Source organism: Cariama cristata, unplaced genomic scaffold (assembly GCF_000690535.1).
Source record: "Cariama cristata isolate BGI_N322 unplaced genomic scaffold, ASM69053v1 scaffold1702, whole genome shotgun sequence".
In the NCBI taxonomy this organism is placed as follows: domain Eukaryota; kingdom Metazoa; phylum Chordata; class Aves; order Cariamiformes; family Cariamidae; genus Cariama; species Cariama cristata.
This window is the reverse complement of record NW_009604206.1, coordinates 602-18,325: the sequence shown is the minus strand read 5'-3', so window position 1 is coordinate 18,325 and position 17,724 is coordinate 602. Positions and strand designations below refer to the sequence as shown.

The 17,724-nt window shown below is 41.5% G+C and overlaps 1 protein-coding gene across 1 annotated transcript in view; it reads right to left on the bottom strand.

The window, feature by feature from the left end:
• The window catches only part of KIAA1244 (KIAA1244 ortholog), a gene marked incomplete at its 5' end in the record, with an annotated part of 87,624 nt that extends 70,146 nt beyond the window's left edge, over window positions 1–17,478 (bottom strand). Inside the window, 2 exons of the mRNA XM_009695477.1 lie at window positions 1,501–1,582; window positions 17,430–17,478. Of these exons, the coding sequence (XP_009693779.1) occupies window positions 1,501–1,582; window positions 17,430–17,478 (131 nt within the window). The remainder of the gene's footprint in view (window positions 1–1,500; window positions 1,583–17,429) is intronic.
• Window positions 17,479–17,724: the final 246 nt, after the last annotated feature.

Genomic DNA, 17,724 nt, shown 5'->3' with positions numbered 1-17,724 from the left:
CTTCCAGAGGTCCCTGCTAACTTTCACCATCCTGTGATCCTGTGACGTACTTTGGGTAAATTCAAGTCGCACTTCATCTCATTTTTGTCTTTTATCCTATTTTTTTAACCTATCTCCACAGCATCAGTTGTGTGGTTTGCTTTTTTGTCCTTCATAAAACTTCACATATCATAAATGCAGATGAAGGAATGTATTGTTGCCTGGATTACCTTTTTAGGCTTCTAGATAGGAGGTAACGCTCTTATTTAAGGTACCATGCTGCAAATCCGCAACTTTGCAATTCCAGTTCTTGCAGAACTCAAGTGTATGTGCAGCAAGTTAGAAGAGTAAAAATATAAAATTTATCTTCACTGAGTATTTCCAAGGAAGTTATACTACAGTGGACAGTGGCTCATTCATAATTACTCCACTATTCTTGGTTGATCATCACTCTACAATGTTCTAACAGGCACTGGTACCTGCATTGGTACAAGAGCAGACATATGTTCAAGACCCACTAGCCTATCATTGCTTTCACTTTAAAAGCAACCCCTGCCCCTCACAACTCATATCTGAAACACAGGGCACAGGATCTGAGAGTGAGACCAGAGTACTAGACTGCAAGAAGGTGATACGTGACTTCTGGCAGAGCCCAGTAATTACAGGAACCCTTCAGCCAGAGCCTCCTACAACCATGCTGTGCCCCAATATGGGGCACTCTCTAACCAAATGCCTGACATTTGTACGTTGAATTAAGTGAATTTGAATGATCCACTTGCATCCTTATATTCCCAAAATAACTTCATGCTTACCCTTTGAGGGAGAAATTTCTTTTTGGAAAATGGTGGCACGCGTTTTACGTCCCAGCAGTGTACCAGCCTCTTCCACAACTAGCATCCCTATAGTGATAAGTATTTAGTAATACGTACTCATTTGTACAATTAAAAGAAAAGTAAACTGCTTTAGTTTTTATACTGTTAAACCCGAGAGAGTCTTTTTGTTGGTTGTGTTGCACTGCTGTTTTCTTTTGCAATTTCCAAATAAGATAAACTTTCAAATCAGATGCTACTCCTACTGGTTTTAGTGCACAAAAAAACCTGGAAAGTGCCCACGCATAGAGAATGCAGCTCCCAGATCCTTTATTAACCTCTCTATCTTTCAAGCACTGCAGTCCCCTCTCCTAATCAAAGAAAACAGCAAGACTTGTCTCAGTTTAGTTTCTAAGACATTTAGCAGCGGCAAGGCTTACGGGGAGTAGCACAGGGCCACACAAGGAAGAGTACATCTCCATTGCAATGCTGAAAGCCATGAATTCCCACTTCTCTGCAGAACATTTTTAGCTTCTCCAGAATCACCAGCCTTTACTTGCATCCTAACTTCTGAACACTGTTACAGAAACATGAACATTATTGTTAGGCCCACCTGAGGACAGACACTTTTTTTGTAGTATTTTTCAAAAGAAAAGCCTAGATTTCCTTGACACCCCCTGCCTACTATCACACCCCCACTCTAAAGCCATACCTGCATCCCTGCTAGAGCCTGTTGTGCCAGCTTCATGCTCTTTGATTCCAGAGCCAGTTGGAGAGGAAGGAGACACTTCTCCCTGAGGAAAATTAAAAAAATAGAAGTGAGAGGGAACAATGGAACTAAAATTGGTATTCAAAGGAGTAACGTTCCAGAAAGGCTGTATCACTTTCAATAAGTTAACACTTGCATACAGTAATCAAGAATTTCACAATTCTGTGAAGCACTTTTACCCTCTAAAGAAAGCTGGCATATTTCTTCACATACTGTTAAGAACAGCCTTTTAATTGAAACTTCACTAAATACTTCCCAACCATTAGCCCTCTCTATGCGTGCACAAAGCCTAAAGAATGGATTCACAGATCACTAGTGGTCCTCCAACTCAGTGTGGTATGCATTACACTTCAGTCACTTACCTTCTGTTTAATATTGAAGTTGCCAGAAAAGCAGTTTCATAATCTACTGTCTATTAGTCAAGTTTTTGTCTATGGCCTCCTCTACAGTACAGCGTGCCTGGCCACGTTAGTTCACTCCAACTATAAATGGTGCAGACAAAAGCAAACGTACACTACCGAGTTTGGTTTACACCTGAAATAGCATGTGCTAGAATTATGACTAAGCCGTAGATTGATTACAGAATAACACCATTTTTTTTAATATTAATCACTGATTAGGATAGTATTTTTAGATGCTTTTGACTTAATACTCAGATACTGAATTTTTTTAATTCGGTGACCAAACCACACAATGCCTGAAGCCGTGACTTCTCTCTTTACTCCTTGCTCCTTATCAGAGAAGGGCTGCAGCATCTGATGAACACCTAGTAACCACAAGCCCTTTAAGCAAATCCTGCTAGTGGGCAGGAAACTCATTCCTGATCAGAGATACTCAGCCCATATCCAACTGCAGGCTCCCTGAAGGTTTGCAATGCTTCATTAGGTCACATATCATAACAGGCATTTATCTATACATACAGAGTCCATTTTTGCATTTGTATAGACATACTTGCTTATGGCAAACCATTCTGTGCCAGCCCTTAAGAGTCTTTGCTCTCCAACTGTCTGCACTGCACCCCAAGGAGCCCTTTTGGAATCGCATTAATTTCCTCCCCATGGAGACAAATGTGTGCAAGGTAAGAAGGAACAGAAAACAACTAGTTCAGTCTTTTCCTACCCAACTGAAAACCAAAAAGCCCTGCCTTGTTCAATTTGGAGTATTGATCTTTGTCAAGTCTCAATGCATTCAAACGTACCCGCAAAAAACTCTGTCTTTTCAAAGTAGAGTCAAGGATGTTTAATTTCTAAAAAGACTAAAATGAAGAATTTTCTCTCTTTTGCTCCTGTGAGCTGCCTTTGACCTGAATTCACCTAGTGTCAGTTGACCCAATGATAAACAGTTTATTTGCCCAAAAGTATATAAAAATGAAAGTACTGAGTAACTCTCCTACAACTCTAAAGGTTGAAATTCTGGCAGGAATGAAACGTATGCAGTAGACCAGCATGTATATTCTGCTCCTCTCACAAATCCTCCCTTCGTAATTAGCTAAGGAGAAGCCCTAGGTTAGAGCAATAGTGATTACCGGAGTTTCAGACATCTTGTCAAAGCTACCTAAAGTCATACTTTGCCACAGTCTGCCCATAACCTACCAACCTCCCTCCAAAACTGGCAGTCTACAACCTGAACTTGCTTTTTAAAAAAACTGAAATGGAGATTACCAAACACTGACCATCTCAGCCTTGGGGAGCCTAGCTTGTAACTCCTTCAGTGGATCCTGCTTGCCGGGGGCACTGAACGTCCACTCCGAAAAGTCAACCCTATTTTGGGTGTATTCAGTTGGTATTCCTTTCTCTCCACCTTTCCCCAAAAAAGCACAAATCACAAGCTACCCCAAGGGGCACAAATCTGCTATTTGCTCCTTGAAATGCAACCTCTTCCTTTAAAGATAAATTAAAGACTTGAGAGTCACAAGCATGCCCCAGTTAAGCAATCTAGCAAGCTTCTGTACTTGGCAAAGACCTCTTGAGAATCTGCAGGTCTTTTCATATTCGTACCTCCTTCCCAGGTTATGGGAATTTGTAAAAGGCCATTTGGCATAACACAAGAAGCTTTTTAAAAGAAACATGAATTATGCAGATTTCTAAAGAACGTGAAGCAGACTACACACGTATCTTAAAACAGGTTTCTAACTAAATGCTAACCATTTGCTTCATTTAGGATATCCTGAGAAACAGGCAGGCACAAAGCCCAATTTTCTCAGAAGCTCCTTTCTTGAATGCTTCTGGAATCAGTTTAACTAGAAGGACTCTTAAAACCTGTGAGTTTAGCATCTGAAACAGCTTAACTACCGAAGATCTAGGAAACATTTCCTCATAGAGTGTCATTATCATCCAGATCTATAGAAACTGCCAAAACATCTACGCCAGGGTTCAGACAGTAATCCTCCTGCACGTATAGAGCTGGCTACTGCCTATGTATCTACTGCCAGCTTTGCCTGGACCTGGGAACATATGTAGCATGCAGGTAAATTGTGATAGGACTTTCTAGTTTAGAGAGGTGCCACAGCAATACGTCTCCAACCCACAAAGCACCTTTAAGTGCTGACTTTTACATTGCAACTTCGATATACTCTCTCTTTTAAAAGAAGTTATCACTATCACCTTCTGGGGGAGAACTTGCCTTTGAAACCAGTAGATCAATAGGTGCCAAAACAAGGTACCTGTGCATTAACAGGTACTCAGTTAGCCAGAAACACACAGAGGAAAAAAAAAGAAGAAAAAAAAAAATAAATCACAATAGTGTATAGTACTAACTGCAGGGATGCTAAAAACTGATGATTATTTAGACCTGCACCTCTTCAGGGCAGAGCACCAAATTTCTTTTAGACTTTCTACAGTTCACTGCAACAACATATAAACGTTTGGGGCATTATTAATATACAACAAATTTACTGCCACATTAAAGTGGATGGAGACAGGGAGGAGAGGGGAAAGGGAAGGCAATCGTAAGTCACTGGAGTAGATCCAGTCCAGTTTCATTATAACGAAGACAGGTGGGAGCTCCTATGGCTTATGTGTAGCTACCCTGCACATCAGCATGTTGCCTACCATCTGTCATCACATACTGCAATGAGCACAGAACAATGAGAGCTGTTCCTTGAGATATCTCCCAAAATGAAGAGCAAAAAATGACAAACAGGAGGATGGAAATTAGAAGAGATTCAATTAGCCGAACTTCCCATCCTTGCTAAAAATGTTTAACTGAAAATCTAATTAAGGTTGCTGCAGCCTCCGTTCCCACTGTATTCTTGGAGAAAATGAATTGCCATTGTGTCGTTTCCTGTTCTTGGTACACACTCAGTCAATTAAATCTTTAGCATTTCCATGCTACAGGTGTAGAACACCTGCAGAGATACCGCACAATGTTTGATTAGCTTGAGCATCTTCCACACTTCAGTTCAACCTGTCATTTAAATGCATCATCTGCTACTATGAGGACAGAGAAGGACACGGCAGATAACCCTCAGGCAGAATGGGAGAGGATGATGTAAATTAACACAGTCGGTCCCAACCAAGGTCTACCACTTAAGAACTACGTTCAATAAGGCTGCACAAGACAGAATGCAGGCCAGAATTTGGTCTAAGAGTGCAATGAAGAAAGGGATTGAGGTTTCCTCTTATACCTTACAGCCCTTTTATAATTCCACCCTGTTTTGAGTGGTCCCACACCACGGGATATTATTTCTTATTCCACTATCTGCAGTTCTATACTGCCAAGCGACAAGTCGTGCAAGACATTTTACATGTGTGAAGTTCTCAGGATAAGCTGGTGCGCATCAATGTACTTCAAAACAAGTTTAAGAATGTTTTCCATTTATGTGGCTGTATGGAAACTAGTTTCACACTGGAACTCCTAAGTTTCCAGACCAACGCATGCAGGTGTGGACAGAAATACACATATAGTTTTAGGCACAAATAACCAACTTAACCCTGAATGAGACAACCGAAGAACAACACAGAGGGGGCATGAAAGGAAGGGAGGACCTTTGACTTGGAGGAGGGGAAGCTACCAAAAGCTTCAGGATAAGGTATCCTGGGCACTGACAGATGAAATAAAGCAATGAAAACAGAAGCTAAAGGGAAGAAAGAAGGTGAGATGGTGTAAAGAGGGAATGAGAGTGAAGAAGAGAGAGGCAGCAATAACAGATCCTGGCTGTAGTGTTCTTTCCCTGACAGTAGACAAGAAGACACGGATCACTCGTTACCTGCTGCTCTTGTCTAAGGTCACCTGTGCAAAGGATATGGTGAGAGTCACTGCAGAACAAGGGTCTGGAAGAATGATTTTACAGCACAGAAAGTAGTTGCAGAGACATGAAACAGCTTTCCTGATCACAGTGTTTCTATTCAAATCTGCACAAACGAGTGTAACATGATGGCAAACCCCTCCCTTCAAAACAAAGACTGCCAACCACCCTCCTGTCCTGACCCAGAAAACCAATTTAAAAATAATAATAATAATAATAATGTAAAAATATATATTCTAACGTCACTAGAAACCAGTAGCCATTTGCACTGACGGGCTCTCCACAGAGAAAACAGCATTTGCTAAGCATGGACCTTGTTACGTGCAGAACAGAGTAAGCAGAGCACACCAAGGACAAAGACTGAGTCCTCTTCCTACTGAGGCTACCTGGAGTTTAGCCACTAGACCTCCATGGTACCTGGGCTGAATCCCAAGTGACCTTCCCAGGGTCAAGCAGAAAGGTCAGAGACACAACTACGTGCGTAACCCAGGACCAGTATCTCCAGGACCACAGGCTGTCCTTCCTGATCTACCCCACTCCATGACCGTCAGCTTTGTAAACTGCGGAATGAGTCCTGAGCACATAAATAGCCTTTACATTCAGCATGCTGGGCTACCACGCCCTTTCTAGTCGTCTGACTTTGCCATGGCTCGTCAACCCACCTCCTTCCCTGCAGGTCTGTCACAAGGGATGCTATTGCAGGTCAGTCAAAACAGACTGCCAAAAAGGTCAGAGCAAGACAGATTACTATTCTAAGTAGAGAGATCATAAAAATCTTTCTACCCTCACTGTAGTGGAAAAGCCTTTAGTAAGAAGAGAATAATGGCTCGTTAATTCACTCTCCCGATGAAAACTGTAATGAAGATAGGAAATGGCCCACTCATAATTCCTTCATGTTAGTGCCTGGAACACAGTCTCATGGCCCACCTTCACCTCCACCATACTGACTTAGGGAAGGGAGCACTATATATGAAGTATTTGTCACCCCCATAAGACTTATTTCCCTTTGAGCAAATGGTGATAACCACATTCATTTTTAGAAATGGGATTAAAAATAAAGATTAAAAATAAGACAACTCTCTTCTTATCTTCCCCCTGAAAATTACATAGAAGTAAAATTCAGAACCTCAGGGCCTCATCAGCATGTAATTTGCATTCCATAGCATAATTTTCAGCCCAGTTAAAGAACAGATAAGAATTTGATTCACGGCTGTCGCCATTTTCTGATACGCTGTAGGCAGGATAACAGCCTGAGCCAGAGTCTAACATTTTTCAGAGTAACACTGACAGTTGAGAAGAGCTTTCCAGTCTTGGTTGCTTAAAAATCAAGGAAGTATCACAGCGTGTAACTCCATTAGCCTCACTTACTCAAGCAGAAAAGTTGGCCCACCATGAGAAAATAAATGGTAAATATGAATTCACAAAAATTCTGGAGGTACTCCCAGCTGTCACCCTTAAATAAACCAAACAGAAGCAAAAACTGCCCCTACACAAAAGGGGACGATGTCATTTGTGTAAGACAAATTCCAGCAGTGTATATGTGAACATGTGTATATACAAAAGGAGGAATATCCAAAACTCTTCTTTTCCTATGGTAGCTTAGAGAACATTGATAAAAGACTCCACCAACAACTTCATGGTTCATAATGGAAGTACTTAAAACCTGGAAGAGAAACAGGAAATAAATACATCCCTTTCCAAGCAACAGCTCTTCAAGAAGAAAGGAGACTTTACGTCCTTGCTTACATTCTAGAGAGATGATTAACTTTATCTACAGCAGAAACATGACCGTCCCACTTACAAAGCGTATTACAGTCGAGCTCAGACAGAAGTTTGGAGTTTGCAGCGTATAAATATAGGGCAAGTTCTCACGCCTCCACCACGCAGGAAGTCAGACCAGACGACTACAGCAGACCCTCCAGCACTAAAATTTGTATCTCTATGCAAATACAAGTTTGCTGATAGTACTCAGACACCCCTTAGAGCAATAGGATAAAAGACAAAATCTGAAGCCTTCCGGTTAGAACCCTCCTTTTTAAGAAAAAAGAAAACAATAAATTATCTTTACGATGCTGTACCCACTACAAGATGATCATGCACTGTTAGACAACTTTGGTGTTACAGCGCTACGTAAGAACAAGCAAGCAGTCCGTGCTGCAGTTTACAGGTCCTGGAAAAAAAAAACCAAACAAAACAGTTGAGAGCCTGCCGTCATACTATGTTGGTACCAATTCTGACTTGCTTCAGTAGGGCCAGGATGTTACTCCAGTTACTCATGAGCACAGATACACTTGTATGCATGTTTCCCATGTCAAGAGATTTGCCTCTCACATAACCAGGTGAGGTTCCACCTTTACTAATACTTTTATAATTTCTGGCTGAAAGCATTTTCAATTTTCTTCCTCACCATCTGCAGCTTCTTTTAAAAAAAAATCTCATTCTTTTTCTCCCAACACAGTACAATACTCTTCATTTTTATCCAATTACAACAGAAAGGCTTCTTTTCACCTGACTTGAGGTTTAACTCTTCTTTTCTTTCCGTATCTGATTCTCTCTCACCTCAGCTGCTGACATCAGCTCTCTCTTGGAATTCCCTCTGGGTGTCTCCTCCAGCTCAGTATTTCATTTTCCCTTCCTCTGTGCTTCATGTACTCCACCTTCCCTTCAATCCTTTTGCTTTTCAAACCAAGACACAAAGTAATCGGTTAATCGAACACTTAAATGAACCTGCCTCTGGAGGGAACCATATAAGTTGCTTATCATAGGATGCTTAATGACACAGGGAAAAGGAAGTGAGGAATAATGCCTAAATGTGACTTCATACAGTTTGTTAGCTAGAACTTTAATTTTTCAACCTGGAATGTTGAATGAGATTGCAATTTCATACTGCTTGGTATTAAAAAAGTGTCACAGTGGCATTTCTAATTTTTGTTATTTATATACTTTCCAAGAGAAATGGATTTGCCATAACAGCAGAAGTATAGCTCTACTCATGGGAAAAGTAAACGTGAACAATTTAATCTTCCATCCAGACTAATGAACCTGAGACCACAGAATTCATACAATCATAATTAAATAGCTCAGCACAGTCACTCAGCTGGAGAGCAGTTCTAAGGTCATTTGCTTCCTTGCCATACTCACTAACAACATCTTGATTTCAACACAAACACAAAGTTCCTAGATAGGAGCCTGACACTGCTGTCACAACGAAATCAAAACAGAACAAAACAAAAACCAGAAGCACATCATGTACCCTTCCTTGAGAGGAAGAGAGACAACACAAGATTCTAAAGTTGACAAGGCCAAAATAATAACCAGGATGCTTCCAGTCTCCAAAGCTGTAGTTTAATCTCTCTGTCATACACTATCATCACTCTCCCTAGAACATCCACCCCAGTAGATTTTTGCCCTTTGTGCACAAGGTACAATAGTCACTTACTGACTCCGCTCTGAAGGGATTTGATGACACACGTAAACTTCACAAGGTCTTCATTACAAAGCAATCTGTATCCTTTCGGAGATTCTATTGATTATAATTTGAAGTACAGCATGAAGACGAGGTGAGGAGCAGCATATCCATCCTTAGTGTACACCTCCTGCCCTTAGGTAGAGCACACCCTGGACTCGCTCAGCCTACAATTTTGCAAGTTTAACAAGCTATTCCACGAAACCTCTCTTCCCTGTTTTTGGTCAGCCTGGAAGGGAAGCTAAGGACTTTCCCAGTGAAAACAATTTTGTTACAAAATTTCAGTACATTGAAAACAACAAATAAAGCATCCTACGAGAATTAAACTTCCACCAGGACAAGTTTTATAATGCTGGGACTGGGTAGAACTGAGGGGACACAAAAGAGACATAAAAGGTACTACAGCACAGACGTCTTGCAAATTACCTTAATTTATTTTCTCCATTACAGCTGGGTGGCCTAGAGTTAGTTACAAAAGTTTGATGAAGAAATGGGAGGATGAGGTATATTTCTGGTCACCACTAGTTACATTTTGAAGGTTAACGCTGTCATCTGCAATTCCATTCAACTTTCACAGCAGTGCAATGCTAAATCTTGACAGACCTAAGGGATGGTTGTTAAAAACATCCCCACATTTGCAATGCATTATGTAATTTTATATTCACTGCACCTTAGCATATTCAATTTCTTAAGTAAACAAACATTCACGGAAACCAAAGGTAGTGTATTTCCTGCCGCTTTGCTACTTTTCATGGAATGTAAATAAAAGAACTGTGAGAAAGGACTTTTATTATTCCCACTCACCCCTTCATTTTCAACACAAAGAAGAGTCATGACTTGCACAGCATCACACAAAGACCACAGCAGAGTCAAGCCTCATTTAGTAGGAAAACAGTCCTCTCAGTTTCAGTGCCTCGCCTCTTCTTCCATCCCCTGGTTCCCACCCCTTCCCAACCGTATTTCATTCTCTAATGCAATTATCAACAGCCTCCCAATGTTCTCACTTTCTTCTCCTTTGCAAGTACGAAAAGCGATCAGATGTTCAAAGCAAACACACACACTGCTATCCCATTATCATCCTTAGACCCTTAGGGCAATATTCCACTTGCATTTGTTGTTAGAAGTTAGACAAACACTTAAAACTATGGCTGCTCTCATCTTTTATTGGTGTTAATCCTGTACTGAATGAATTATGTACATCCCACAGGAACTGAGGGAATCCCCAAGAGGCAGCTCAGCCCCATCCAGCTGCTCCACACTCCCATCCTGCCAGCTCCTATGAAGAAAATCAACTCCAGCCCAGCCAAAACCAGTACACTGTGGGCCTTTGTCACAAAGCTGGAATGAAGTTTCAGAAGAATCCATAAAAGGAACAAAGACTCAAAGCAGTGGCGAATATTAAGGTTCACTACTACAAAGAACATCAGGAAGGCCAGAAAGTTAAGTTTCAGAAATAGCAAGCACCGCCCTTTAAAAAAAATAAAATAACACAAACCCACAAATAAGAGCAACAGAAATAATCTTTCAGAAACCATGCACCTTTTCCCAAGACAGTACCAAACCTTCTTTGAAACCTTCAAGAGCCATAACCCTGGCTGACAGGTTTTTAGGGACTCCTAGATCTAGAGGCCTTCCAAGACTTCTGCAATCTTGTCTTAACAGCAAGAGTTCAGACATGTACGATGGAAACTGAAGCCATACACCCCTTTCCTCTCCAACACTGCTGTCTTTTGGCATCCCAAAACAGATGCAACGTTCTGCTGAGATAAAAATACCTGCCCATCAGACAAGAAATAGGGCCAGTTACGTATGCCAGATTAAACACACAGATTGATCCAAATACTGTATCAGATAGGGCCACACTGCCTTTCTAAATACTAATCTCCTCCCCTCACCCAACCCCCAACATTAGAACTAAGAACGCAACATTTTCAACCAAGACCAGAGCACATACACCATTCAAAACACCAAACGGGCTACTTAAATGCCCCCAAGAGTCTGGATCCAGCCCGTGAACTGCCAAGACAGGGGATGCAGCTCCGCAATTCACACTGCCACCGGAACCTCTTCTTGGCCAGATGCCTGCCAGGGAACTCACCATCCGCTTTCCAAATGCCAGAGAGCGACTGTGTGACGGCTGAGCTGCACGAGTCACGCATCCAGCAGTTGCAGGAAAGCACAGGACCGCTTAACGCCAGGTGGTTCTGGCAGCAAGAGCAGGAAGCAAAGCGTTTTAAAAATGAGAAAGAGTAAAATAGAGAGAGGTATGCTAAAAACACCCCCCAAAAAAACCTCAGAGACAGTCATTCCTCCCTTCTTTCTTCTCGTCAGGGGATCTGCTAGATATATCAGCTTCCCTATCCCCTCTCTCCCAATAGAAACTAACAGAAATGACGAACAGAAGTAGATGGGAGAAGAATGAAATGATGAAAGCACAAATTTCTTCACAATGGAGAAGCCGAGATGCATCCCAAGCCTCAAGATTCTTTAAGTGGATGAATTATCTGCAAAGCTAAGTGGATTTGAAGTCTCTATGGCACTGGATGTTTGGTGATGATCACACCACACTTACTGCTTTTATTATTTGTTGAGCACATGTAAGCTAGAATGAGTGAGCCTGTTGTTTTATTGAAGAGTTTGTAAGCTGCAGCTGCTTCTCAAGAAGTACGTCAGATGAAAAGCTAGAGACGCAAAAAGAAATGGCAGAGTAAAACTACCAATTTCACCCCCAAATTCCCATGACTATAGGAAAAAAAAATGCAAGGAGGATAGATATTTCAGAGTTCAGCTAAGTTTAAAGCTTCCTTCTGTTTGTGACTGCTCTCTGTTGCAGTGCCTTCCCAAAGTTCACAAACTGCCCTCAAAAACCAACACCAAGATGAACAGGACTGGGACACAAACAGGAGAGACAGAACCGGACACAAGATGGTTATTACAGAGGACCCTGCTCACCACTGACTTCTGACTTTCCAGCTGTAATCTCCAGAAATACTGGCTATTCCTGAAAGGCCAATGTGAAATACCAGAGGGATGCAAGCTTTTGCAGTAATGGTAACAGGAACTGCTACCAGCACAAACAGGACTTGGAAGCGCTCAGCACCTCTGAAAGCCAGGACCCGTACCTCTCTGATTAGGCACCCAGAATTGGTGCCCTGAAGGTCTGAGCCTGTACCTCCATTTGATTTCAATGACTCTTTGCAATTTTTCGGTACAGAGACGTGCAGTACACAGATATGCAGTAAGTAAGCATTTCGAAAGCCTTTCTGGTTCTTCTTTGAAGGAATGCAAATTACATCAGTTACTACGCCAGAACACCTCACTCATCAACCTGTCTCATGCCCATTATTTTAAAGTCCACAGGGGAAACTTTAAACTAGCATGAATAGCAATTTATACTATTGACAGTCTTGCCTATGCATCTGCTTCTGCACTCAGCCACATTTCTCTGGGAGTAAAGAGACAACAGCCACACAAGCTCCACGGAACAGCTCAAACTGAAGGCTGCAGTGATGCTCCTGCTACACTGACAAAAGGGAAAAAAAAAAATATATTTTGCCATTGTTCTGGTCAGAAGAAAAGTAATGACAGGACAGTAGTAAGATCTGGAAATTATAGGAAAAGTCTTAGAACTATGAGAAAAATCTCCAAGATAATAAAAATAAAAATCCTGACGAAGCATGGCAGGGACGCGGTAAGAAATTCTGTGTATAAGATTCCAGGTTCCAGTGAGAACAAGAACATCAAAACACAACAGCTAAACCACTCACCAAGCCACAGCCTCCCTCAGAAGTCCCAACCAACCTCCTCTTTGCAGCACCAAGTCCATGCTGATAGAAAGCCACTAAGTTTTACATAGCCCACAAGGCATGACTTAATTATACAAAGCATTCCAAGAAACCGTGGTAAACCCAAGTTTTTTCAAAGCTGTATGTGACTGGCAAGTGTTGTCTAGCCTCTTATTTTATTCTCTTGTATGTAGATAATCCTCATGAGTATTAAACTGCTCTGATCAAACATTCTTTTTGAAGGCTCACTTCCATGTGTCTGTTCAGTTACCTTTTACAGAACATAGTCTCTAAAATCACAGTGGAGAAAATGGCCAGGAACTAGCCAAGAAGGGAGACTTGTTCAGTGTAGGTTGTTGGCCTTAGGGCAGAATTTGTCATCTTGAAAATACCAAAATGAATGCAGCCCAACTTAGTAGCAAACAATTGTTTGCTGGCAGACAACCTAAAGGTCTCTTAAGATATTTTCCATGTGATCAATTCACCAATTAAAACACCAGCACATCAATTCTTTTTATCTAATTCATTATTTATAAGTCAGCCAGCCAGCCTTCTTAAGCACTTAGTATATATACAATCTTCACAATACATGCTCATCAGAGACAAATATCATCATGCTAGGCAGGTAACAACCAACCAGTTACCAATGGGTTATGTGACTCTCCCTTCTCAAGAATCCACAGCACATCTATGGCAAAGCCTTGAACTGACTTAAGGTCATTTCCATCCTGGTCCACTTTAATCTTCGTCACTATTTCATACCCTTGCTCAATACTCTGATCACAGGTGAAAGTACCGAAAAAGCACACACATATTCCTATCTCAAGGCAGAGCTGACAGGACTCTGTGGGAAACTCTGTATTTGTTGGAGATTTGTATTTCTTTAGGAAGTGAGACATTTAAATAACGCCCCTCACTAGAATTAATATGCAAGGTCATTAACTGGGATTTGGATTCATAAGTTCAACTAACATCAAAGGAAGCTGCAGAGCAAAATAGTCTCATTTAGCTCCCTGAAGATATACCCAACAGATCACTATCAAACTAATTTAAGAGTGACATTCCCAGCTGAATGTCCAGTCACTGCACTCCCTTGGGGCAAAAGTACCCCAGGTGCTCCCAAACATAGCAGGCACCTGCTATCTAAACTGCTACCAGACCAGTGCTGGAAACAGCCGCCGTACCAATGCTACAGCTGAACCTGCTAACTCATTGCACAGACATCAGGGAACCATAACATGGCTTGCCTGGTGTTCAGTAAGAGAGGCCCAACACAAAAGAGGAAGCTATGGACAGGTCAAAAGCAAGCCAGAACATAGAAGTAATCTACCACAATGGTATCGTGCAGAGAAGTATGTAGCTGATATAACACATGTAAAAAAAACCTTGAACTCAACTAGTGATAGCCTGAGGAAATGCAAAGAGATATCTTGTCCTCCCTATTCTCCCGCTAGGATTACAGTGTTAAAAGAAAACATTATGAAGAATCTCTACTCTTCTAGAACTGTGGTGTCAAAAGCAGCAAATGGCCTTTTATTTTGTAAGTAAAAAAAAGGGAGTATACAGTTTACACTTTCTCATTCTCATGAACAGACTTCATTCTTCAGTTCCAGAAGGGAAAGAACTTAAGTAAGGGCATAGCCAGCCTGTTAAATGGCAATAACACCAGCACAACTCGCTAACGGAAACCAGATGCTGCTCTGTGGAGAAACAGAAACAATACTGATTGGGGTACTTACCAGATTTGCTACTTCTGAAACCGAGCCAGTATCTATCTCAACTGGACATGGCAGCACATGAATCTCTGTCCCCCATTCTTACGCAGTATAGATGTGCCCTAGACCATGAACTTCCCCAAATATACTGTAGGGAAGTGCTGATGTCCTTTCCTTGTACCCATTATATCCTAAGGACACACCGAACTTTCCTACTACACAAGCTGGAACGTCCTCCCTGCACATACAGTACTCAAAATACAAAATACTCATTCAGTTGCTGCTCTTGGAAGGGACCTCACAAATAAGTATTTTTCTCCTGAATTATCTGCCACACTGCCTTTAACACTGTCAGTATGTTGCCACTACGGATCTCAGATCTGAATTGTGGACTAGGGTTACTTGGGGGAAAAATTAAATGTATCTTCACTCCGACTCTAGTATCATGGAATATTCCAGAACACATACCCAGGCTTTGCTGCTACACTCAAAAATATTATAGCAGCAAGGGTAAGTGGCAGAGTCAAAGCAGATGAGCAGCCAAGGGCTGATCTGTGTTACAGGAGACGATACAATCCGCACCTGATAAAGATGAAAGCAGGAAAGGAGCATGGTCAGGATGTCTCCATCCTGCACCTATCTTGGCTGTATTTCTGGTCATTGCCATCGTTCTATTTTCAAGGCTATTCTTCTACAGTGTTAGGAACCAAGCCATCATAGTGCTGCTCTTTAACAAACAGCAAGCAAAAATGAACTTTTATCTAATTTGCACATCATGCAGGCAAAACTCCAGCCCAAGATGTGGCCTGGTGTGCTGATCTGGAGTCTGGCAGTAGCTTGTTAGCAGAGAATGAAGAGTAAGCTCAGAGTACTGGTGACAGCAACATCTCCCACACTGTCTGCGGTTGCGTGGCAGAACCATACCAAGTACCCCACAACCAAAGCTTTTACTCAAATTCTCTAGTGCACCCTTCATTTTGTAAAATATCCAGTAATACTGAGTGCATTGTCACTGACAAGTCTAACATTAAGAGCTTACTTCATCATACCTACACCCATGAAGGTATCAGCTTTACTTAAAAAGATTAGGATTTACAAGGGAAAACAAAAACAAACCAAACAAATACAACATTAAGAACACGGAGAAAGAAGAGAAAGAGGTAAATATATCTATAAAGAGGCAGTAAGCAAGTGAAAGAGGAAGCAATGTGGTAACAGCTAATTCATAGGGAATGAGAATAGTACTTAAAAACAGAGAGACATACACTGTATTAAAGATGACGGGCGATAAACGGGAAGATAAATAGCCAAGTTTTCTCCAACCACAGTGCCAAGCAGACATAATCTAATTCTAATGGAGCTACTGGGAATTACTCATCCAGCTGTTCTCAGCTGCCCAGCCTGTGTCGGAAAGGCATGTGTCTGGCACTGGTCATGTCAGACCTGTGCTACATCCATTCCCCGCTGACTTGAGGCCCCTTGTAGGCTGCAGCTGACAGGAGCTCAGAGCAGCAAAAGAACTGCTCTTATTCCTTCCCTGTTTGGTGACTGCTCTGGAATAACTAGCTCTTCTATCCCTGATTTTCCTTGCACAAAGCTGCACCAAGCATATCTAAAAGGAGCAGTGGGGAGTAATGAGGTGGTAAAAATATTCCCAGGAGAATAATATCGCGGTAAAAAAGTGGCACCTCTGTCAGCAGCTAATAGTGGACTACAGGACAGGCCAAATGTATAGCAACACTCCTACATACTCTCTTCCAAACTCAATCATCTCTGACTAAAGTACTTCTGAATGCAAAGGGGTACCTTTGCAGCTGACAGACTTCGCTCACTTTCTTCCACAGATTTGTTGACGTGCGTTTTGAACCCATGCAAACTTTTAGCATCCCTTACATTCTCTAATAAGGCAAGCATTTCACATCTTAACTATAAGCTGTGTGAAACAGTGTCCTCCTGTTTTGGATAGCACACTGCTAGTTTCTTTTGACGCTTTCTAATGGTTCTGTCAGAAGGGACAGTGAATAATTTTGCCCATTTACTTTCTCCATAGCAATCAAAATTTCCGAAACAAAATCTTAAATAGCTCTACAAATGAGGGCAGTGCCACCTCCCCCATTTTATAGGTGTACAAATGGAGGCATGAAGAAGGGAGAAGGCTTACTCAAGATAATCTAGCAGGCTAAAGAAAGAAGTAGGCATAGAAACTGTATTATTTTAGCTCCTACCCAGTGTCCCAGCTATATGGTGATATAATTTTTCAGTTTCTAGAATATTTATTTTCAGTAAACACAACCTGATCTAGATTTAAAGAAAACAAATACACTGAGAAGACTGAGAAGCATCATCCCTCATAATGAAGGCTGTAATTTAGAGGGATAACCCTGTAGACCATAAGACAGCCCTCCTTTCTAACCGAGTGTCACCGTTATACATACTCATGCCCATTTTAACACATTTCTTTACATTTTCCTTCATGGCTAGAGGCCAAGGGCTCATCAGCAAATTATCCATTACTACCAGCCTAGATACATATATCTACAAACTAAAGAAATCACATAGATTCAGTCCCCTCCTCTGTGCACCTCACTTTCAATTCAAATTTTTACTTCAATTTTACGAATACTCATAGCTCCACGGGATTCAACATTAAATGTTCTTACCTTAACTGATATGGAGGTATCTTGATAGCAGCATCAGAATCCAAGGTTTCTATAGAACCAAAGGAAATAATAGGGCTTTTAAAAGAAACTTTCACATTCAACCATAGTAATACATCTGGCTACAATCTCCAAACCAACAACCCAAAAGTTTATACCTATTCCAGCTGACAGAACAACAATCACTGCTGCTCCAAGTTGCCAAAGCTTTCCATGAATCTGTCAGGACACTGGGTGCCCAACGAGAAGGCATCGAGTACCATCTTTTCCTCAGTGAACTCCCTTTCACATACCAGCA